The 24,106-nt window shown below is 38.9% G+C and overlaps 1 protein-coding gene across 9 annotated transcripts in view; it reads right to left on the bottom strand.

Annotated features, from left to right (window-relative positions):
* Positions 1-24,106, bottom strand: part of Ccdc175 (coiled-coil domain containing 175) — a 77,683-nt gene that overhangs the window by 15,867 nt on the left and 37,710 nt on the right. For all 9 annotated transcript variants that reach the window (XM_074067865.1, XM_020178939.2, XM_074067866.1 and 6 more), the window contains 7 exons: positions 20,419-20,555; positions 16,928-17,038; positions 13,549-13,620; positions 12,433-12,568; positions 11,748-11,879; positions 6,745-6,883; positions 1,047-1,126 (listed from right to left, as the gene is read on the bottom strand). In XM_074067865.1, coding sequence (XP_073923966.1) covers positions 1,047-1,126; positions 6,745-6,883; positions 11,748-11,879; positions 12,433-12,568; positions 13,549-13,620; positions 16,928-17,038; positions 20,419-20,555 — 807 coding nt within the window. The remainder of the gene's footprint in view (positions 1-1,046; positions 1,127-6,744; positions 6,884-11,747; positions 11,880-12,432; positions 12,569-13,548; positions 13,621-16,927; positions 17,039-20,418; positions 20,556-24,106) is intronic.

The raw sequence follows: 24,106 nt of genomic DNA, 5'->3' as shown, positions 1-24,106 counted from the left end.
CTCTCTCTCTCTCCCTCTCTTTCTCTCTCTCTCTCTCTCTCTCTCTCTCTCTCTCCCCGTCTTTCTCTTACAGTTATTGTTCATTGTTAACTTGATTGCATTGAGACACTTGGGAGATTAGGAAAGCACCCCTCTCGGTGTGTCTGTGAGGGTGTTTAGAGAGACCATGAAGGTGCTGATCTAATCAATGGTCTAATCCATTGACAGATTCAAAATTTTAATAGACTATTGAGAGGTGGTCAAACTGTGGAAGGTGGGGCGAAGTGAAGGAAGTAGTCACTGGGGGCGTCTTTTGAAGGATATATCTTGGTTCTGGCCCCTTTTTGTTACTTCTCTTTGCTTCCTGCCTGCTATGAGATGAGCAGATTCCTTGGCCCTACCCTTTCTCCATCACGTTCTGTGTTGTCAAAGGCCTAAAAGCAAAGGAGCCAGACAACCATGAACCGAAACATTTGAATCCATAAACCACAATCAGTCTTTCCTCCCTTCAGTGGATTTTTTTGGGGGTATTTGCACAGCAATGGAAAAACCAACACACACAATCCTTTTTTCTCCATATACATTTATATACCCATGTACATATACACATAATGTACATATGTATATATATATAAACACATATACATATATATGTGTTAAAAATTTTAAAACATTGACATTGAAGGAATAATTTTTAAGGTGGGAAATGCTTTCAAAATTTAATTTGTAAATAGGAATAATTTTAATAATTGTGGATTTCATGAAAATTTCAATGGTGCCAGGTAAATAGGACTGTCTGTATATACCAGTATTCTAATGAAAGAAAGAAGAATGAGACACCAGGAGTGGTGGCACACATCTATAATCCCAGCAGTTGGGTAGAGAAGGCAGGAAACCCCCAGTCTGAGGCCAGCCTGAGTTATATAGCAAGACCGTGTCTCAAAAAACCAAGGACTGGGGATGTAGGTCAGTGGTAAAGCACTTGCCTAACATGCAAAAAGCCCTGGGTTCCCTCCCCAGCACCACAGAAAGAAGAACAAGAGTAATTGAATGCACAGATCCTTTACCGTGTTATCAAGGTATCTTGTAATGTCCCTTGTAAAGACAGAAATGTTATTGCTCAATAATTGCTCTTCCTGCTTTTGTGCTATTTAAAAAAGAGAGAGAAATAACTGTCCACAAAGTTTAGTTTAAAAAAATTAATCAAAGTTAAGGCATGTGGTTAAAGTCAAATACTGTTAAAAACTATTACTATTACCCTGATGAAAACCAGCCATCAGCTGCTCCCCAAGACTGAGTCTAACACCATGTCTGACTCCTCAGAATATACCACTTTTGACTCTCTTTTTTAGTTGTTTCTTCTCCACAGAGATCAATTTTCTTAAAATACATGCTTATACAGTTATTTCTTGATTAATCACTTTAAGACATTTTCTATTTTCTTCTTACCATAGTGGGGGGGGGAACTTAATATACTTACTCTCATCTCCCCAACCCCCACCCACACTTATTACCTTCCTCTAATCTCCCCATAAAGCAACAAATTTTAACTGTTTAGATCATTTTTATGACAATTTAAGGAATAGTCACTGAGGAGTCAAATGGTATGTCATAGTATGATTATATTTCCTCTTTTTAAAATAATTTTTTGCTCTTTATGGAGGTAAAAATTTCTTTAAAAAACTTAGTGTTCCATGTACACATCATTAATTCACATCAAATTCTACAACATATTTCTCATTGCTGTGGTTTGGATAAATGTTCCCCTGCCAAAGGTTCATGTTTTAAATGCTTGGTCTCCAGGATGCTGCTATTGGGAGGCAGTAGAACCTTTAGCAGGTGGAGATGAGTGGAAGGTCCTTGGCTCACTGCGGGTGTGCCCTTGGAAGGGATTGTGGGACCATGGCCTCTTCTCTTTCTCTATGCTTCCTGGCTGTGAGGTGAGTAGTTTGCTATGCCACTCATTCTCTGCCATTATCATCCAAGCACATCAAACAGAGGCTCCAAGCAGTGAGTCTGCTCAATCTTAGACTGGAACCTCTAAAACTGTGAGCTGAAATAAATCCTTTCTCTTTATCAAATTCATGAGGGAAACTCTTGATCTCATTTCTTTCCTGTTCTTCACAGCCCCTCCGAGTCTTCTTTCCCAAAAGGGAAAGCTGATTCACAGCTTTCTAAGACTTCCCTTTGCCTTTCTCTTATGCTGAACTTTCTGTTTCTTGAAATTCATATCCTCCTCTTTTTCTCGACTGATTCTGTTTGTTAAAGCAAATTTTGTATTGGCTTCATGAGAAAGGTTAAATGAAATAAATCTAAACATGTCTCTATTCTATATTTACACTTGACCGATAGTGTGGCCAGTTCTCTGATGTTTGAAGTATATACCCTCAGAAATTTGAAGGTCATTGTCTTCTTACTTCTCGTATAATATTCTTGTTAAGAGGTCAAAGCCTAATCTGATCATAACCTTCTGTGTGAGATCTACTGTTTTCTGTCTAGAAATCTTTAGGATCTTCTCTTGCTCTTTTTTCTTTTTTTAAAATTTTTTTATTATTCATATGTGCATACAATGCTTGGGTCATTTCTACCCCCTCCCTTACCCCTCCCCCCCACCCTTCCCTCTCCCCCCACCCCCTCGATACCCAGCAGAAACTATTTTGCCCTCATCTCTAATTTTGTTGAAGAGAGAGTATAAGCAATAATAGGAAGGACCAAGGGTTTTTGCTAGTTGAGATAAGGATAGCTATACAGGGAGTTCACTCACATTAATTTCCTGTGCATGTGTGTTACCTTCTAGGTTAATTCTTCTTGATCTCACCTTTTCTCTAGTTCCTGGTCCCCTTCTCCTATTGGCCTCAGTTGCTTTTAAGGTATCTGCTTTAGTTTCTCTGCGTTGAGGGCAACAAATGCTAGCTAGGTTTTTAGGTGTCTTACCTATCCTCATATCTCCCTTGTGTGCTCTCGCTTTTATCATGTGCTCAAAGTCCAGTCCCCTTGTTGTGTTTGCCCTTGATCTAATATCTGCATATGAGGGAGAACATATGATTTTTGGTATATTAGGCCAGGCTAACTTCACTCAGAATGATGTTTGCTCCCCTTTTTTCTTTGTGAAATGCCACAATGATATCATTTAGTGGTTTTTTAAAATCTATGTTGTTCTAAGGATTGGATGGAATCTTTCATATCAGAAACTCAAAATTCTCAGTTCTGAGAAACATTTTTCTAGTTTTAAAAATAATGTCATCCTTTCCATTTTTCTTTCTGTTCACTTTATTCTGGTCTCCCTGTTAATTATATTTTTAATATCTCAGAATAACCTTTTAATTTTTTAGCCTTTTATCCTTTTCCTTATCTGTTTTTGTTCTATTTTTAAAAAGATTTCCTTTTTTTATACTCTCAAATTTTTAAAGTTTAATCATGGTTTTCATTTCTCAGATCCATTTCTTGTTTTCAGTTTGGTCTTTATTTTAAGCATTGTGTTCTTTTTCCATACATGTGGTGTCTTTATTTCTCTAAGAATATACTCTTTGAAAGTACTCTTTGCTTTTTGCATTATCTATATTCCTACCAAGTTCTTTTTTTCTGTCTGCTTCAGTTTCTGTCTTTCACACTGGATACTTCAGGAGATGTCTTGGGATTTTTGTCTAATACCACTTAAGAGTAAAACACTCAAAGTTTTGGCTGCTGCATGTGCTTTACTCTACAGTGCCCAGGAAGGGATCAGCCATTTTTGAGAAGGGGTCAATATCTGTGGGTACATCATTTCCCAGAACTGTTCAGTTTCCTTAGAGGAAGACTCCAACAGTCTCCATCTTCAAGGTGGGGTAAGGGACTATGGAAGGAGTAAATCTTTTTTGTTTTTAAAGACTATTTAAGGCCAGGCCCGGGTGGCTCACACCTGTAATCCTAGCTACTTAGGAGGCAGAGATTAGGAGGATCGAGGTTTGAAGCCATCCTGGGCAAATAGTTCACGACTTGGTGGAGTGGCTCAAGGTGTAGACCCTGAGTTCAAGCCCTGGTTCCTCAAAAAAAAAAAGACTATTTAAAATTAATACTTTTGTTCACCATAGTATGTTGTCTTTCTCCATACTTGGTAAAGGTAGAATCAACTCTTTTATCTGCTAAATGTGGAGACATTTTCTATTTCTTACCATGAATTGGTATCTTGCCTCTGCATGACATTTCCTGTTTCTCACTATGACATTGCCACAACCAGCTGGCAGTACTCATCAAGCTGAGCAGTGAAAGGGGATCCTGGCACAGCTCTCCTCTTCTGCCCTAGCTGCATGGGTTTCCCTGCAGTTTGGAACCTTCTGGTCCAATTTCTTTGCCAGAATTGAGGGGGAGGAGTCACTTAGCTACTGCACAAAAAAAGGAGGGATTTGACCCGGAGGTCTGACTGCTTTTAATAGTCATCTAGTCAGTCTTTAGCCCCATGACTCACCTGGGTCATCATCATCCTGGGTTGCACCAATGTCTATGCCTTTCTGGGTTCTGTGCAGGGAACTTTTGGTCATTTAATTTATGGTGTCCTTTTCTGTAGGCAATTTCTGTTTATGCCTCAACTCAATTATACTTGCCCAAAATTTGTTGGTGTTATCAGATAATACACAAATACATAATCAGCAGATAATAAATATCTTCCCAGACAGTGTCTTGGTGTAGCAGGGAGGATGACCAGAAGAGAAACAGACAGGCTGTGTTCTGATAATGAGGCAGGGAGAAGGGATGGCAAAGCAGAGATAAAACTAAAAGAATGGAAACATGAAGGTCACATAACATAACACTGGGGGAATGAAATAGCCAATGAAATCACATGCAGCCATATGTGAGTTGAGCTTTGCTTTTTACTTCTGTAACCTGCTTGCAAGTGTATGTAAGGTGAGACCCTTTGTTCTCAGGGCTCAGCCTTTGGACATGAGTCTGCTGAGTCTGTGCTGGCACAATAAAATGTTGCTTCCTGCTAAACTGCCTCAGTGTCCCATATCTCAGCTTGAGATTCTTGCAACATTGGTACTTACAGAACTGTATCTCTTTCTAAAAAAAGTCTTCTTTTTTGAGAAGTTTCGTAAGGGAGCAAAGATATGTGCATCCATTGCATTTCACTAAAAGCCATGACACCATGCTCTGTATGAACCGAGCCACAGTCTATTGTAAGTGGTCCAATAGGCAGGAGGACCTTCCTATGCACTGAAGCACCTTGTTCTCTTTTTTTTTTTTTTTTTCATTTTTCTTTTATTATTCATATGTGCATACAAGGCTTGGTTTATTTCTCCCCCCTGCCCCCACCCCCTCCCTTACCACCCACTCCACCCCCTCCCGCTCCCCCCCTCAATACCCAGCAGAAACTATTTTGCCCTTATCTCTAATTTTGTTGTAGAGAGAGTATAAGCAGTAATAGGAAGGAACAAGGGGTTTTGCTGGTTGAGATAAGGATAGCTATACAGGGCATTGACTCACATTGATTTCCTGTGCGTGGGTGTTACCTTCTAGGTTAATTCTTTTTAATCTAACCTTTTCTCTAGTTCCTGGTCTCCTTTTCCTATTGGCCTCAGTTGCTTTAAGGTATCTGCTTTAGTTTCTCTGCATTAAGGGCAACAAATGCTAGCTAGTTTTTTAGGTGTCTTACCTTGCTCTCTCCTCTCCTTCCTTTCTCCTCCCTGCCCTTCTTTTCTTTACTATAAGAGATTCAGTACCTGTGATGTATGTATAACTTCTATACTCACAGTTTTTCTTATATCCTCTACCTTGTACAAAAAAGGATGTGGGGAAAGGTAGACAATTGGGAATGTATTGTGAGTCTGGGTAAAAGTGATAAAAGACCAGGAAAGCCTGCCTGAGTTTATTAAATGAAGTGACAAGAAGTAGAAAATCAACTGACAAATGAGAACCAGACTGACTACCTAGGTACTTATCATTATACTATCCATAGACTCTTAAAAAAATCTACCTTTTCTTTGTGTCTTTTACAGTTGAACTTATTGGCACAGCCTGTTTTAATTTCTATACTCATGTTCATCTTCGCTAGCTACACTTGGTGTTTTTGTTCTCATGCCAGTCCTTTTTGTAACTTTTCATGGCCTGTCTTTCATTATCTAGAAGGTACAAGTTCTGGAAGTGATTTCTACAGAAGGACCTGCATGGACTCCCAGACAGTGATGCTCTACTTTCCGAATATAAGACAAGACTCAAGCCTCTGGGATTATTCTAGACCTTGGGTATGGGGTTAGATGACCATACCTAATTTTTCTGGAGAAAACAATATTTTTATTTTAAACCCACAGTTGATTATATGGTATGTAATGGAATGAAAAAGATGCAAACTTGCAGACATATTTCACATCTACTAAGCTCCAAGATCTGAGACAAGTCTTACCTGTATCTGCCTTAGGGATAGGTTGATGAAAAAAAAATACAAGGCATATCTACTTGATGAATGGCTAAAACCAGAACTAGAAATTAGGATTACTTTGCAAATTTATGGTAAGAAACAGAAAAAATTCTCTACATAGTACAGGACCTAGTATGGAGAGACCCAACATAATATAGTAAACTACTAATTCTTAATTTTAAATGGTCTTCAAAAGAGAAAAGAAAAAAAAAATCAGTGTGGAGAAGAGCTGATTATGTAAGGAAAACTAGAACACAGTAAGCTAAAGGTGATGGGAAAGTTGGATGAACTTCACCATTGGCTTTTTACTGATGACCCCCTTGAGAATGAAGACAACCTGAGATGGAGTTAGTTACCAAATGCTTCATACATACTTTTAAGAATGATATTGAACTCTTTCAATCTTCTAGATATTTCTGAATGCTTTTCTTCTGCTACCTGAAGCTGTGGAAGACTATCAACTAGTTCCTCTTCTTTTTCTTGGCTAATTTTTATTTCTTGAATAATTAAATCCTTTAAAGAAAATAAAGCCAATTGAGAAGTATGATTTTGGAAAGTTTATACAACAACATAGAATAAAATGTCAGTTCTTCCAAAAGAAGAACTTTCCTATCCCAATGTGCAGAGGATATCTGGGACACACTGGGTGTTTAATAAATATTTATTATCTGACTCAATAACTCTCAGGCATTCTGTAAAGTAAGTCAATTAGATTCAATTGCCTTTCTGTTCTCTGTCTCTACTGATATATTTCTATTGCTACCATACATAAAACAAAAATATATTTGAGAAAAATTCCTTTGGTTGATTATATTTAATGAGAAAAGGGCATCAAAACAGGATATACCAGTTCTAAGAGATGTGCATGTAAGTAATAGTGGGAATGGGGTAGAAATAAGTGGATATAGTATTAAAATAAATAGGTAGAACTACCTGAAGCAAAACACAAAGATGCTTGTTTACTTACTCAAACTCACATTTTATTTAGCTTCAAATGGAATAATTGTAGGACATCTTTTAGAAAATTAGGTTAGATTTAAAATGGTGATTAAAACAGAAAGTGCCGACTGACATGCAATATCCATTCTTTCTTCCTTTAATATTAGTACTCCACACGTGAGCTAAGCGGTGAGCTGCCAGCTGGAGTGTGGTTTCTCGACTTCCCTTGCACACGGGTGTGAATAATGAGCTGTGAGTAGAAGTCATGGGTACCACTTCTGGACCCTGCCTCTGCAACAGAAAAGACCCTGTCCTCTCTTGGCCCTTTCCTTCTTCCCCTGGCTAGAATAGGATGAAGGAAGCCCATGTTGACCCCAACATTAGCTTCATGCTGAGGTTGCCAGAGCCCTCCAACTAGCTTGGACCTCTAACTTTTGGCCTGCACCAGGATGAAAAACAAGTGTCTTTCTTGTTGTAATTAAAAGCACACCAAGTACTCCTCCTCTACCCATCAAGGCCCAATTGCCATAAGGATCCTATTTAATATTGTACTCATGCTTATCCAAGAAAATTAGCCAAGTTTAGTAAAATAGAAGTACTAGACTTTGCAGGTGAAAATGTTGGCAGATGGCAAAAGCACAAGAAAATCAACTGTAAAACCACTACACTCAGGCCTCCAGCCTGCACCTGGCTTCCCAGCTTGTGTTTCACTTCACGGGTGTGTCCATCCAAGCTTAATTCACACAAGATATGGACTGATGGCAGCCTGTGCACTATATTTAGCAATAATCACCATCAATAACTCCAGACATACCGTATTCCTATTTCTGCCTTACTCATGACTCTATGCGAATTGCCCTCCCCCCATTGATTTACCATTAAGTATGGTGTCAACTCTGTCAGCATTATCATCAAAATATATCTGACAGGGCTGAGGTGTAGCTCAGTGGTGGAGCTTATGCTTAGCATATGTGAGGCCCTGGGTTCTATCCCCAGTTGTTAACTGCTTCTTAACACCTGTTCAGTTAACTTCCTGGTCCCAGCTACCTTTGCTTCTCACTTGGGTTATTGATATAGCTTCCCAGTAGGTTTCTTGCATCCATCTTTGCTTTCTTAATTTATACTCAACACAGAAGCTAAAGTGATTCTATTTAGATATTAAAATTGAAGAGTCAGATCACTTTAGCCCTTCACTCAAAACCCTCCAAAGGTTTCCCAGCCCAGGCAAAGGACAAAGTCAATTACGATGGCCTATAAGGGTGTGACAGATATGGGGATACTCCACTTGGATCTCCACTCCAGGAAGGACTCCCTGCCCTGTAGTGAGGAGTGTGGTTAGCTGACACCTCCAGTGGTTTTCTCTTTCAGAGTTCACCTTAGATGGACAACATCTTGCTAGTCCAGGGGTGGCCCCCACTCAATGACTGAGCAAGGAGATGGTATAGGATATAACCATTTCTGTCCAAGGGAAGACGCTTCTAATAGGCAATCCTCAATCCAGAGCCTCCCTAGAGAGAGTCTGTCAGGTGAGATATAATGGCTTGATGGCTTCCCCTGTCCAATCCTTTCACAGATAACACTCCTGACAAACCACTGGACTCCAGGTACTACCTAAGCACTTGCTTTCCAAGGTGACACTTGCTTTCCAAGGTGGCACTTCCCTCAGTAGCACTGCCCCTTGAGCTCAGACAAGGCAGTCCTGCCTCAGGACCTCTGCGCTTCACTTACTCTCTGTCCAGAGCCATCTCCCGCCAACAGCGTCACAGCACACTTCCTTGTATGCCTACATCATTTGCCATGCCACTTAGATCGTAACACAGACACACCCTCCCCTACTTTCCTGCTTGATTTATCAGCATTCAACTCATGACATGTTCTAAATATTTCAAGCTTCCCCTTGCTAGAATTTAAGCTCCAGAAGGCCAGAATTTTTGTTTGCTTTTGAGCATCCACAAGAATGCCAGGCACCCCGACATGCTGCGACCAATGGAAGAATGTCTTCCATCCCGTCCGTCCTGCCACTTCCCTCTTCTCTTTCTTTTACTTTATAATAATTTGAGCAGTGTTTTTTGTTTGTTTTTTTGGGGGGCAATACTGGAGCTTGAACTCAGGGCCTTGTGCTTGCTAGGCAGGTACTCTATCACTTGAGCCACTCCAGCAGTCTCTTTTGTGTTTGTTATTTTTCCAAATAGGGTCTTGTTTTTTGCCTGAGATCAGCCTGGACCATCCTCCTCCTCTATTTTTTTTTTTATAGCCAGCAACTTTTTTTAACATTACATATACTATTCTCAAGGCACATCTGATGATATATTTAACACAGTAGGTGTCAAAGTATGTTTAACATGTGATTTCTTCAGGACACCTCCTCCTCTTTATAACTCTTGCATCGCAGGGATGACAGGTGCACACCACCACACCCAGTTTTATTGCTTGAGATGGGTCTTGCATACTTTTTGCTCAGGCTGGCCCTGAACTGCTATCCTCTGATCTCTACCTCTCAAGTAGCTGAATGATAGGTTGCACCACCACACCCAACTGAGGAGTGCTTTCTTTTTCTTGTTTCTTCCTTGAGTTGTGCCAGTTTCCATTTTACCTGATCCTGTTTTCTGGTCATTACCTTCTGACATCTCTTCCCTGAGTTCTTTACACCTGTATTAAATTATGTTAAAAATACACAGTGGAATGTTTGATCACATTTTTCATCTGTTTCATTACACCATTTTTCTCAACTGTTCTTCATTGGACAGTTTTGTTCTCCTTTTCACTCGTTTTTGTTTTTTTTTTTTCTCATTTTATTTTTATTTGGAAGACCTGTCTGCTTCTTTTTTTGTTATTCACATTAGAAATAAAACTGGCTATTTTTGAGTAAGTTATCTGAAAGCGTTTTCAAATAATGTGGTAGGATGGAGTGAGTAGGAGGAGTGGACTTGGACCAAGGGAAGATTCTAAACTTTGGAAATTTAAGAGTTTTCTACTTTCTTGTCACAGCAAGGGACTGTTTCCTTCAAAAAAAAGCTCCTCTTGGGTGCAGCCAAGACCCCTTCTTCCTATTCAAACTTCATCAAGTTCAGGAAGGTTGCATACAGGAACTCATCTTGATCTGACTGGTAGTCATCTTGAGTTGTAATTACTGTAATTGACCTGAGTAAACCTGGTCAGCTTTCAATGTATACATTGTGGTTTGAATATGATGTGCCCTCACAGGCTCAGATGCTGAAGACTTGGTCCCCAGCTAGTGGTACTATTTTGGAAGGTGATGGAAACTTCAGGAGATAGAGCCTAGCTGAAGGAAATAAGTGACTGAGAGTGGAAGGGTTGCCTTTGAAGGGTGTCTTGTTCCTGGCCCTTCCTGTCTATCTCTCTCTCTGCTTCCTGCTGGCATGAGGTAAGCAAATTTGTTCTACCACATGCTCTTGCTGCCATGATGCCTCACCAAAGGCCCACTAAATGCTGGCCATGGACTGAAGCCTCTGAAACTGTGAGCCAAGAATAAATCTTTCTTCCTTTGAATTTGTTCTCCCAGGTATTTGTCACAGTGATAAAAAAGGTAAGTATACACCCAGCATTCTGTAAGTAAACAAAACCAGACTAATGGGGTCCTGGGCTGTCAGTGCCAGGAACATGCCTGATAGCTTTTATAGTAGCTTGAGATAAACCAAGTACATTCCTGCTTGAATGAAAGTCATGTTTGTCTTGCCAAGTTCATTTTCCCCTCCTTCTGACCTAAACCATGGGGATCCACTGGTCTTGCTGCCACCCAAGACCAGATTTCTGTTAGTCTTGGATCTGTCCACTTCTCTCTTCAGTCTCTGGCAACTTGGAGCTGGTTTGCACACACTGGGACTGGGTTTTCCCAGAACACTTCTGCCACTGTCTTTGTCCTCAGCTGCTCTACCAATGGCTGCCTCCAAGGAACATGCCCTTACCTTTCAAGATATTATCATCATCTTAAAAAGGTGTATTTTTGTTATTGTTGTGTTCCATAGACTTTAACCTTTGTTTGGGCCCCTGGATAATTTCAGTGCCTGTTGTCTTCATCATCCTCAGCATCCATTCCCTATTTCAACCTGGTTGGCCTTTGGAAGTTCCCAAATCAGTACGATACCTTTTTTTAAAGGAGGATTTATTAGTCCTCTTTCTCCCATTAGTCTCCCCAACTTTCCCGTGCTATACCCACCTGCACAGTTCCACCTGTCCCCAAGGCTGTTGCCAATAGTTCTGCATAATTTGAGGCATGATTTTTTTTTACTGAAAAAATATTTGTTTTCACTGTATTTCTTTTTCAGAGAAGGAAGAAGAAAATTTCAGAATGAAACCATAGCCTGGTTCTTAGTGGAAGAATTATTTTACATTTAATTGGTTAGAATAACATGCATTATCATTTTCTCTCCCCCTCATAGTCAACCAAAATTATACTTAGATATAAAATATCAATTACCTCATACTTGGTTAACTCTCGAATTAACTTTTTTTCTTTGACAACAAATTTCTCCTTTTCTTCTTTCAATTCTACTGCAATTTTTTCAATCTGTGCCACAAATTCGTTGATCTCCTTTTCTCTAAGAGTGGTCTAAATAGAGAAAAATGAGATTTATCATTTTTCTTATAGTGGTCAGCCTTACACTGTCCAACAGTCAGGTAACCTGAAACCTCCCTCCATAAGACTTGCCTATGATTTCTCACTAACCACTGACAAGGATTTCTTTTTCCCCTCCAGAGATGAAAGGCTTCACCACGCAGTATCCCAGTGTCCGTAAGTGACATGAGGAATGCGAGAGAAGAGGGATGGTAGGTGGCAGAGGGTAAATATAGGAGTAGTAAATGATGCTTACTCTCATATTTTTAAAGATAGCTCCCCTAAAGACTAATCTCAAATAAGTTTCTGGTTACATGCTTCAAAAACATATTCTAGGGAGAACTGCTATTTAATTTGCTAAATATCTCTAGTTAATATATAGAAAATGGTTACATTTCTGAGAAAGGAAAATAATTCACTATAACCATGAAGTCGCAGAAGGAAAAATATCTTTTAATAAGATAAGGTTTACTTAAATACTGAAGGAGAGCCACTGATTTGCAAGGTAGGAAACGGTAGTACTTCTAAATACCTCTGGTTCCCTTACCTCTTGAAATAGTTCAATTCGTTTCTGTTCTGCATTCTCAATTTTATTAATAAGTTCTTTTATTTCAGTCTTTATCTGAGCTTTCCAACGTGCATGCTTTTTTTTTGCACAAGCGATTTTCCACTGAGTTATAGCACTAGAGTTTAGAAAAAAAGGAGTTACCATTAAATTGGCATGGTACTTTGCCAAAAAGATGAAGCAATGTGAAGCAAAGTGAGTCCTACTATGATTTTACAAAATTGTTTGGACCATTAGTGATACAGACTCTACTTAACAACTGAACTAATAAGATGAAACATTTACATCCTCAATGCTATCTCTGCAAATTGCTTCCCATGTTCAAAAGGACAGTGACAAACCTCACCGGGCAGTTCACCTCCTGTAGGTGGAGGATGGAAATGGTGAAGGCTCAGTGGCAGATGAAGAAAGAGGCTCAGGCAGAAATAGTAATGGAATTATCTAAATTTGGTTCTCATGTTTTTCTCTCCACCACAATATAAAGAAGCTATATATTTGGTGAATGGTAAAATGTGCAATTGGAGCTTATAGAAAATAACATTAATAATAGCGTAAGCAATACTAGTAAAATACAGCAAAGTATTTGCAAGTGCTTTCTAGGTGCTTTCTTGATGTAACTATTTTTACATGAATCATATCTTTGACATTCACAACAAACTTATAAGATGGGTACCACTACCAGTCCCTACTTCATAGGAGCAGAAGCCAAGAGAAGAGATTAAATAACTGAGCCATGGTTACAGAACTAGTGGGGCAGAGCAACTAAAGTGATCTGTGTGCACAGCCTGTGGTCTTAACCTTTCTTCTCTATTTCCCACTGCCATATCACCCCAATTACTGGTTCACACAGAAGCTTGGATCAGCAACAGACACTGAAAAGGTTAACAACTTTACTCTTTGGTGATTTCACTTGACTGAAATGGAAAATGTTCTGTTTAATATCAACCCCCCCACCAAAAAAAACCCCACCAAGCTAACAAATACACCTACATCCAAGAGAATTCACACAATTTAGTGTAGGAAAACCATTCCCTTAGGCTCAAAATAACACCCTGCTCATAAAATGCATGATATATATATAGAGATACATATCTTTACCATCTCTGACTTTCTCTTTCCAAGTTATCACTCAGAATTTTTATTTGTTTTCGATATACTTCCAAGGTTCCTCTAAAAACAAGAAAAATATATTAGATTTTGGATTTGTGGGAGTTGTCTGAATATACAAGAGACTCTTCATGTATTTCTTTTTTTCCTTCTTTTTCTTTTCTTTTTAAAATTTGAACTTAGGGCCTCCTGCTTGCTAGGCAGGGACTCCACCACGCAGGCCATGCCCTCCCCCCTGCAACCCTTTTTTGATTTAGTTATTTTTCAGACAGTGTCTTGCTTTTTTTTTGCCCAGGGCTGGCCTCAGACTGAGCTCTTCCTACCTATACCTCCTTCACAGCTGGGATTACAGGTTTTCAGGGCCTCAGGATTACTAGGTAAATGCTTTGCCACTTGAGCCATGCCCCCAGCCTTCTTCATGAATTTCTTTTGCTCAATAAAGCTACAGTCTAATTGGAAGATAAAACAAATTTTGTGAGATAGCAGACTTACAGAAGGACAATAATAATTCTGTAGCAGAATTATTATGCTAATAATAATTAGCATAATAGGAGTATGCAAAATACTCCTCCAAGCCTTCAGGTGGATACCCAAGGATGGAAAGAAACTCTGGGGAGCACCTGAGGAAGGGTCCCAGGAGGTTAGTGGCTAGTGGGAGGTGTGTGAATCACCAGAGTGGAGGAAAGGATGCATTCATTTGCAAAGACACAGAGGAAAGGAGCAGAAAGCCAGGACTCTGCCATGACATAAGGCGGCTTGCTGCATACAGAGGCTGCAAAGGAAGGAATAACCCTGTGCCACAGGAGCAGTTAAGGTCAGTAATTGTTGAGGAACTCTGGATCTACACTGAGATTTGATTTGATACAATATAGAGTTCAGAAGGCTAAGATAGATTGCTGAACTAGGGGAAAGTAATGGTTAAGGATGGAAGGTTTTCCTGGGATAAGATAGGAAATAGAAGGATTTTAATACAAGGAACAGAAGCCTTTATTTTATTTTCTTTCCCCCCATTAACTGTTTCATACACAGAATAGATTGAAAACCACATAAGAAAATGTTACTTTATATCTTTAGAAGGATAGAAATACTCATAAATGAAATTTATATGAACTGCTGCTACATACATTTTTAAAGGCTAGAAATATTCATAAATGAAACTACAAAATGCCATTTCTTTGCCCATTTGAAATCTTAGTGTGGGCTCTCAACTTCTTGCCAATGTAAGATTCATATCCTCCCCCTGATTTCAGGGGTTCTTCACAATTTGCCTGGTTCTTATTGAGTCTGTTTATTTATTTACTTAATATGTACCTCAAAGAATCGGAACCAGTTTAAAGCAAAGCAAAAATAATATAACAGACCTAAATGGATAACAATACTGGGCCACACATTTGCATCTGAGCTTCCTGGTGACCATAGCAATGATGACACAATAATTGATTATAAAATTTGTGCTAATTATGAGAAAAATAAAACCTGATTGACTCCAATTCAATTTCCCTGCTCTTTCACAGGGAGAAGTTCATAGTTTCCTTTCTGAAGCTGACCTAATGAAACCTAGAAGTTTAAATATGTTATTTCACTGTATGGAGGCAACAGGTCAAAGAGTATTTACCGCTCGCTACATTCCAGATTTCTCCTGGTACATGTAAAATTTTCATCACCATCTAGCTTGGTTCTATAAGCTGGCCTCTTCACCATCCTATATCCAAGTCAGATATCTTCCTCTGTGTGGTGATATGATTCCCTCATTTTCATGAGCAAAAAGAAAAATCTGACATGCATCTTAAGGGTATAGTCCAGGTTTTAAATCCTTATATACCAAAGAGACTCCTTGATTTTACCAGCTGTCTCTGGTTGTTCTTTTATAACTTACACTGTATTTTCACATTCATGTAGGGTTTGTTAATTGTTCAATGTGTATTAGTCTTGCTTATCTGCCCAAATAAGCCACAAGTTGCATTATGCCTAGTGTTGATGAGAGAGTACAGTAACAGAACGGTTATGTAACATGTTAGGACAATAATTTAAACAATGAAACTCATGCCTCCCCATTTCTAATACTTCAGCTTTTAGGGTTTATTTAAATTTTTTTAGAACTTTATTATAAAGACATAATCACATTGGTGGGCAAAGTTAGGTTAAAGAATGTGAACGTCAGTGGGGTGCCAGTGACTCATGCCTGTAATCCTAGCTACTTGCAAGGATTATGGTTCAAGGCCAGCCTGGGCAAATAATTCGAGAGACCCAACCTCCAAAATCACCAGACCAAAATGGACTGGAGGTGTGGCCCAAGCAGTAAAGTCCCTCCTTTTACAACTGCAAAGCCCTCAGTTTGAACCCTAGTCCCACCAAAAAAAAAAAAAAAGAAAAAAAAGAATATGAACCTCAAAAATGGTTTGTAAGATAGGAAGCAGAGTAAAATGTTGATCAGTAGAATGCTGGTTAATTAACATACAGTATAACCTGTAAAAAGAAGTCTCATATGGTGACCTTTTTGTCTTTCTCTTGAATTAGTTTCAAACTCAACAGATACAGTGCCAAGAAGTCCTATATACCTCCACCAAGTGCCCCAAAGGGTATCATTTTGTCTATGTGTTTTATCATTCTTGTGGATGTGATTTTAAGTGGGAAAATAAAATTACAGAAAAGTAGAATCTGATTTTATATATCTACATATATAGTTGTCTACATATACAGTTGTGTATACACATACACACGTGCACACACATTTGAAAGTATGCATGACAAACTTAGCAGTGATTACCTCTGTGGAAAGATGGAGAGGTTAGGGTAACTTAGACACTACTTTAACCAGAAAAAGTTAAAAATAAAAGTTAAAGTGTCTTGGAATGGAAGCAATGACAGCATGGGGGTCAGTGCTGTGATAATGTTCTGACACATTCTTGTCACTGGTTTGTGTCCAAAGCTTTTATACAATTCAGAACCTGTCTACCTCTTCAATGAAAGATGTAATGATAATGACTTTTCTGGACTGTGAAACGAAGAAAGCTAATTATACACTGCCTTTTTCCTGTAATCTGTTACATACTGATGTAGACTCACAGTTACTATTTGTTAAAATACACATGCAGAGAAAAGATTAAAAATTTCAAAGGCACAAAACATACCAAAACTGAGTGTGGTGGTGCACTCCTGTAATCCCAGCTTTTTGGGAGGCTATGTACATAGAAGGACATAGGTCTGAGGCAATCCTTGAGCAAAAAAATGTGAGACCCTATTAAAAAAATAATTAAAGCAAAAAAAGGGCTGAGGGTGTGGCTCAAGTGGTAGAGTGCCTGCCTAGCAAGCCTGAGGCCCTGAGTTCAAATGCCAGTACTTCAAAAACAAAAACAAAAACATAACATACCGATGAAGTTCCTGGAGTGTAATGAGTCCTTCTTCCATATTTTTGATGTCTACTTTTCTTTGTGATAGGAGGTTTTCTTTCTGAGTAATATATTCTATTTGTTTCTGGTTTCTACCATAAAAAAAGAACAAAACCCACGATTTAATGAAGGTTGAAATGATCTTTTTTTCTCCTTCTCAGTGCTGGAGATCAAACCCAGAGACTTGTGCATTATAGGAGGAAATAATAATTTTTAATTTCCCAGGGTGAGAAAACAAGCAAACAAAAATAATTTAAAAGGTAGTTTGGAAAGATCAGGTCATAAGTTATCTCTAGATAAACTAGTAAAAAACAGAAGCTTTTTTTTTGCTAGCAGTGTCTAACTCTCGACTTACATAGGATTTTCATAAAATTTATGAAAATTTCCAAGCAACTGAAAAAAACATTGATTGCAACAATAACCACAAGTTAGCAAGAACAGTTGTATACTACTTCATCTCTCTGAGTAGGTATGTCTCTTGTGACACATTCATCAGTTCCATCTTGTTCTAATTGATCAACTCTGGGCATTGGCTCTATCTCTTAACAGCAGTGTGATCTTGGACAAGAAACTGCAGGTAGACAAATCTCAGGTTCACCTTGACCCATAAAATGGGATTATCATATCTACTTTATCAAATGGAAGGTTTAAATAGCAGCTTGACCCAGTTCACAGACCAATGAGACTTTTTAAAAAGAAGGTTATATTTTGTCTCGACTTTCAGGAGAAGATGGTGAGGCTCAGAAAAATTCATGGTTTTGTTCAAATGCCCAGACATGGATAGGAGTCTGCTTGTAACAGACAGTATTATATCTAGTGACTCACCTTCAAAACTGCTATGGAATGAACTGTGTCCTCCTTCTCCTAACCCCCAATGTGGTAGAGAGATATGAGTAACTTTTACTTTCTATATTTGAGTTTAAAAAATCATTTGTAGATAGTACTTTTCAATCATAAAAAAGAAAAATTAAAGTGATATAGACTGGTAGAAAGGAACATCATAGGAGGTCACTGTTTTGATAATGATTGGCACATGATAAACATGGGCTTTGGGGAAGCAATCTAGTGTGGAGAAATTTATGGGGGGGCCTCATGATGGCATTAATGTCCTCATAGAAGAGATATAAGAAATCTCTCTCTCTCTCTCTCCCAGGCCACGTGAAGACTCAGAGAACAGAGGGGAGAAGCACCTGTCCCAAGCCAGGAGGAGGGCTCTCACTAGAACCCAACTTTGGCATCATTATCTCAGGATCTCAGCCTGAGGAAATAACCTTCTGTTGGCAAGCTAGCCAGCTGATGCATTTTGTTATGGCAGCCCGAGCTGACTTAAGACAAAAAGCCCATGATGATAGCAGGTGTTTTAGTGTTATAATTATTTGTCATCAGCACATCTTGATTCTGACTGCTAACTTAGTAAGAGGCAGGGGAAGGTTTTTGCTTGAAGAATTCTAACAGCATCATTTTTAGAATTCTGATCAATTGTATGAGATGCCATGATTGTAACAATTCTCTGTAGCTTAAATGCTGTGGCAAGGAGCATAGGTAAGTGGGCCCGGCCACTGCAATTAAGTTTCCATGAGCTGTAACTTTGAGTGGACTATTATTTACACAACTTCATGCTTGCAAGATGTTAGTCTGCAATAGCATGAAGTAGACATTGGTAAGTACACACTATCTGCATGTCAGTGTATGAGGTCCTGGTACACAGGACCGAAGAAGACAGGGTGACTACTCTGATTTCTTTGTAGTCCCATAGTCCAGTAGCTGCAATCAACTGCAGTGATTGAAGAAAAGGAATGGCATCAGAGGAACACTTTAGAAGGGTCATTCTGGAGGAAGGGAGGTAGACAAGCTGGGATGGTAAAATGGAAGGTGCAAAAGAACTTTTGAGTAGTAAGTCCAAACAGAGGCTGGTGGGGTGAAAAGAATGGAGTTGGAAAGGAGTAGAGATCGTTGGGAGGTAGAATTAACAAGCCTTGGGGATTGAATGGAGTTGAGAAGGTAGTGAAGGATAAGCAATTCCTTGAATAATTTCCCAGTGTCTGTGTCAATAACTGTGGAGAGCAGATTAAAGCCTATGAGAACTGGACACAAGCAAGGCAGATGCGGCTCACCTGCTTTTCTGAGATTGGCACAGAAACAGAAGCAGAACAGCTGTTTCTTCTAAGTTGTTTGTGTTCAGAGAAGCAGGCAATTTTTTTTTTAAAGCAGGAACGCAAATGCACGTTTCTCCTGTTACAATGTCACACCCTCCCCAAGAGCCACTGCTCCACCCTGTTTTCTATGGTTTATAAGACCCCTGAAGGAGGAAGAGGGGCTTTTTGCCTTGGGACATTTTGCTTTGGAGGGTTTTTTTGGGCTTTGGCTTGGGAGGGTTTTTTGGACTTTGGCTTGGTTCTTTTGCTGTGGGCTTTTTGGTGTGGGAAGCTTTTGGAAGGGAAAAGAATTACTGCAGGGAAAAGAATTGCTAAAGAGAAAAGAATTACTGAAGGGAAAAGAATGGCTAAAGAGGGGTTGATAGAAAGTCTGCACCAAGAACTTTAACATAGGCCTTAGAAAAGAAAGCCAAAGAAAGAACTTTAACATAGGCTTTAGAAGCTAAAGAAAAGCCAAAGAGAACATGGGACAGTGCAAGATAGAGGACCAAGACTTTGCAAGTCTGAGCACTGAGGCTTTAAGAAAGCTAAAGAGAGAATGCTAAAGAAAAGCTGCAAGCCTGGGGGCAAAAGGCTTTAGCAATTAAACTAAAGATAAACTAAGAGAAAACGTGGGACAGTGCGTGGGACAGTGCAAGTTTAAGGAAAGAGGTTTTAAGCAAGGTTTTAAAGAGGACTTTAGAAGCAAGGTTTTAAAGAGCTGCCCTTGGAGTAATAAAGATAGAGAAAAGAAGCAATGAGAGTTGGGCGTCTCCACCCGAGTGCCCAATGCACCTAACCCCACTTTCTGTCTGTCTTTCTATCCTATGTCTTTTCTGAATCTCCAGCCTCCCCCAGTTAAGCCCAGTTAGGTTCGGTAATACCCAGGAGCAAGAGAAAAAGCTCGTTCTAACAAGGCAGGGAGCAAGAAAACAGCGCCCCTCCACATAACCAAACCCTTCTCTGAGAAATGGACTATAGATGATGACACAGCTTTGATGAAGGCAGGTCTCAGAGTTTCCCTGGACAGTCTCCTGGGGTAAAAGCCTATTTTTCCAAGAATCTGGCTTATAAGGAAATATGGTATATATTTTTATGGATTTGATCTGATCCAGATAAAGAAAGCATGACTTAGCACTCTAGAGGCAGATTAGAAGTCTGTTTGTTTATTACTGGACAAAGAATATTTCATTGTTGTTAACATATTTTAAAACTGGGATGAGGTAGTCATCTTTATGTGACCACTAGGTGGAGGAGAGTCACCACTTGGATAGCAGGGCAAGCAACCCATAACTGAGGCATGTCAACTCACAGCAGGATCAGAGGTAGATACATACTCAGTAGAGATCTTCTGTTGTTGCATAAAAACATTTTCCTCTTCATTTAAGACAATCTTGTATTGTCTGATAATTGTATTCAGTTTCTCTCGTAGTTCTTTGTTCTCGAACTGAAGTTTGAATAGATTTTCAGCCATCTAGAGGAAACACAAAGGAATCTTGATTCATGGTTCCCTGGAGTGCATCATCATCAGATGGACAACTCCTGGAGCACTGAATATTTTGCTTAGCACACATGGGTATGTCACAAATGTCAAATGATTTAATTCTGCTGCAAAAAAATATGCAATTATACATTTTGGAGCCTCTTCTGTAAGTTTTACGAAAAGTATAGAAAGATACTAAGGATGTAAAACCACAGAGCGATAATCTGTGTTGAACCAGAAAATGGCAGCAGAAAACTTGATGATTCAGAAACATCTGTGTGTTCTTTCCCAGAATATAGACTGTGCTAGGGAAAAAGAAAATTAACATCCACAGAAGTTCTTGCTCACGGCCTCTTTGACTAGATACTACGCTTGCTTCTTGTGAAGCACAGTAAGCCCTCTATACCTGTGGGTTCTGCATCTGTGGAGTCAAGCCAACTGCAAATGAAAAATATTTGAAAAAAATTCCAGAAGGTTCCCAAAAACAAAACTTGAATTTGCCATGCACTGAGTACCAGGTAGATAGAATCTGCAGGAATGAAGTGATGTGTAAGCATTACATAAAGTACAATGAATAATCTAGATACAATTTAAACCATGTGGGAGGATGTGCAAAGGACATGCACAAGTACTGGGACATTTTTCTGTACAGGACTTGAGTGTCTTCAGATTCTGGTACTGACAAAACTGTCTTGTAACCAATCCCTGCAGTTGCCAAAGAATGACTATGTTTCTATGTTAGGACAAAAATAGCAGCCATCCATATTCTGCACAAGGTAAGAATTTTGTGCTTGGATGTCTCTGTTGAAATGCTTCAAGAGGAATAAGGGAGTTAGGCTTAGTAGGAATGGTGAGTAGTTCAAAATAACCTTGTGGCTGAATACCACTAAAATAACTGCATGGACACGAACAATCTTCTTACAAGTGTTGAAGTGTTGGCAAGATAATGAGGAATAAGAAAGTCTAACTCTAAGAGAAAGAAAGCAAGAAGCCAGAGTGACAGTGGACACTCAGCCCTCCTGCCTTGAAGACGTTTGCCAATATGGAGGACGACACTTGGAAACTGAGATTTGGCTTTCTTACATGGCCAGAGGGTTCATCCAGATGTCAATCCTGAATGAAGATCCTACCACTGAAAGTCTCAGATCCCAAAAAGCTTCACCAGGAAAACATATGGGAAATGGAGCTGGTTTGGAATTGGTAATATCCCAAATGTCCCACAGAAAGGGAACACAGATCTACTGCCAAAAAAAACACCATTGTCTTAGGCCTCAAATAATTTTTATAAACATTTTGTAAAGAACAATGTCCAGCATACAGGTTCTTACCAGGAACAGATGGAAATAAGGCAGCAGGAACAAAACCTGGCAGAAACAGGGCTAGTGATGTAACTCAGTGGTAGAGCACTTGCCAAGCCTGTATAAGGCTGTTTTTGACTGTTAGCTGTGGAAAAAAATTGGCAGAACCAACGGACTAAAGAAACAGACTATAGACTCACAAAGACACCAGATGTTGGAATTATCAAACACTGAACTATTGAACTACTATACTTTTTGTAAAAGAATCAACAACCCAATGAATAAATGGGCAAATGAACTGAACGGATAATTCTCAAAAGAAGAAATGCAAATGTCCACTAAATATATGAAGAAATGCTCAACATCCCTGGCCATAAAGGAAGGACATGCTAATCAAATGACATTGAGATTTTGCCTCACTCCAGTCAGAATGGCTATCACCAATAACATAAACAATGATAAATGCTGGTAAGGATGTGGGGAAAAAGGAGCCCTTATCCATTGCTGGTGGGAATTTCAATTAGTGCAATCACTATGGAAAGCAGTATGGATGTTTCTCAAAAAAACAAAAACAGGTCTACCATACAATCCAGTCACACCTGTCCTGAGCATATACCCAAAGGAATGTAAGCCTGCTAGCATGCAATAGAGCCACATGCACACCCATGCTTATTGCCACACTGTTCACAATAGCCAAGCTTTGGAAACAGCCCAGATGCCCTACAACTGATGAACAGAGTAAGAAAATGTGTTACATATGCACAATGGAGAATTATTCAGTCATAAAGAAGAATGGAATTATGTTGTTTGGAGATACATGGACAGAAATGGGGATCATCATGGGAAGTGAAGTAAACCAGGCTCAAAGGAAAAAGGTCACATGTTTTCTTTCCTATGTGGAAGCTAGACCTAAAAGATTAATGCATACATAAACATATATATGATCATATATATATATATATATATAAAGAGATCATATATAGAGAGAGATCGTATATATATAGAGAGAGATCGTATATATATAGAGAGATCGTATATATAGAGAGAGATCGTATATATAGAGAGAGATCGTATATATAGAGAGAGATCGTATATATATGCATATATATAAAGAGAGAGAGAGAATATTATTAGTAGATCTGTCTGAAGGGACTACAGGGAGGCAGGATAGGAAAAGAGTGTGACAGAGAGTGAACAATATTGAAATAGTTTTCATCTGTGTCTGAAGATAGTATAATGGAATGCACTGTAAGCTGTTGAATAATAGGGGAGCAGAGCAATAAAGAGTAAGTAATAGAGGGTGTTAATCTGATTAAAGACAATATATGCATGTCTGAAATACCAAGACAAAACCCCTTTAACAATCAATATACACTCACAATATGAAGGACAGGAAGGTAAAATAGGTCCTGTCTGGGTACCAGTGGGAGTGGGGTGGGCTCAAAGAAAGGGCTAATGAGGGTGAATACGGTGGATGTATTTTGTATTTGTGTATGAAAACAAAAGAATGAAACCTGTTGAAATTGTTCTAAGAAGGGAGGGAGAGGAATAAGGGAGAATGGTGAAGGAGGTGACTCTAATTAATATACCCTGATATGGAAGCACATATGTAAATGTAAGAATGTATCCCCACCCCAAGCAACTATCATATGCTAATAAATAAATTTTTAAAAACTTAAAAAAGAAATATTAGACATACTTGAAAATTATGGCTGGAAGTTAGAAACACCAGTGTGAGATGGTAGATTTTAAAAGGTACCAATTGGAAAATACAATAATCAAAATTAAGAACTCAAATAAAACTAGGTGCAGTGGTGGTTCACATCTATAATTCCAGCTACTTGGGAGATGCAGATAGGAAGATCAGAGTTCAAGGTTAGTCTGGCAAAAAAAGAAAAATAATTAGTGAGACTCTATCTCAAAGAACAAGCCAGGTATGGTGTCACATATCTATAATCCCAGCTATACATGAGCCAGAGGTAGGAGAATATTGGCTGGAGATCAGCCCTGGACAAAAAACAAGATCCTTCTGAGAAACATCTAAAGTAAAAAGGGCTAGGGGTGTGGCTCAAGTGTTAGAGTTCAAACTGTGATATTATGAAAAAGAAAGAGTGAAAGAAAGAAAGTTCACATAAGACTATTCTCTCTAGAATGCTAGAGTGTTGCTGTGAGGAGATAAAAGTATATAATAAGGATGAGTGTGTAAGACATAGGATATATATATTGGTACAAATAATTTTATAC

This window comes from Castor canadensis, chromosome 3 (assembly GCF_047511655.1).
Source record: "Castor canadensis chromosome 3, mCasCan1.hap1v2, whole genome shotgun sequence".
NCBI lineage: Eukaryota > Metazoa > Chordata > Mammalia > Rodentia > Castoridae > Castor > Castor canadensis.
The sequence above is the reverse complement of the archived record's forward strand: the minus strand, read 5'-3'. Positions and strand labels throughout refer to the sequence as shown.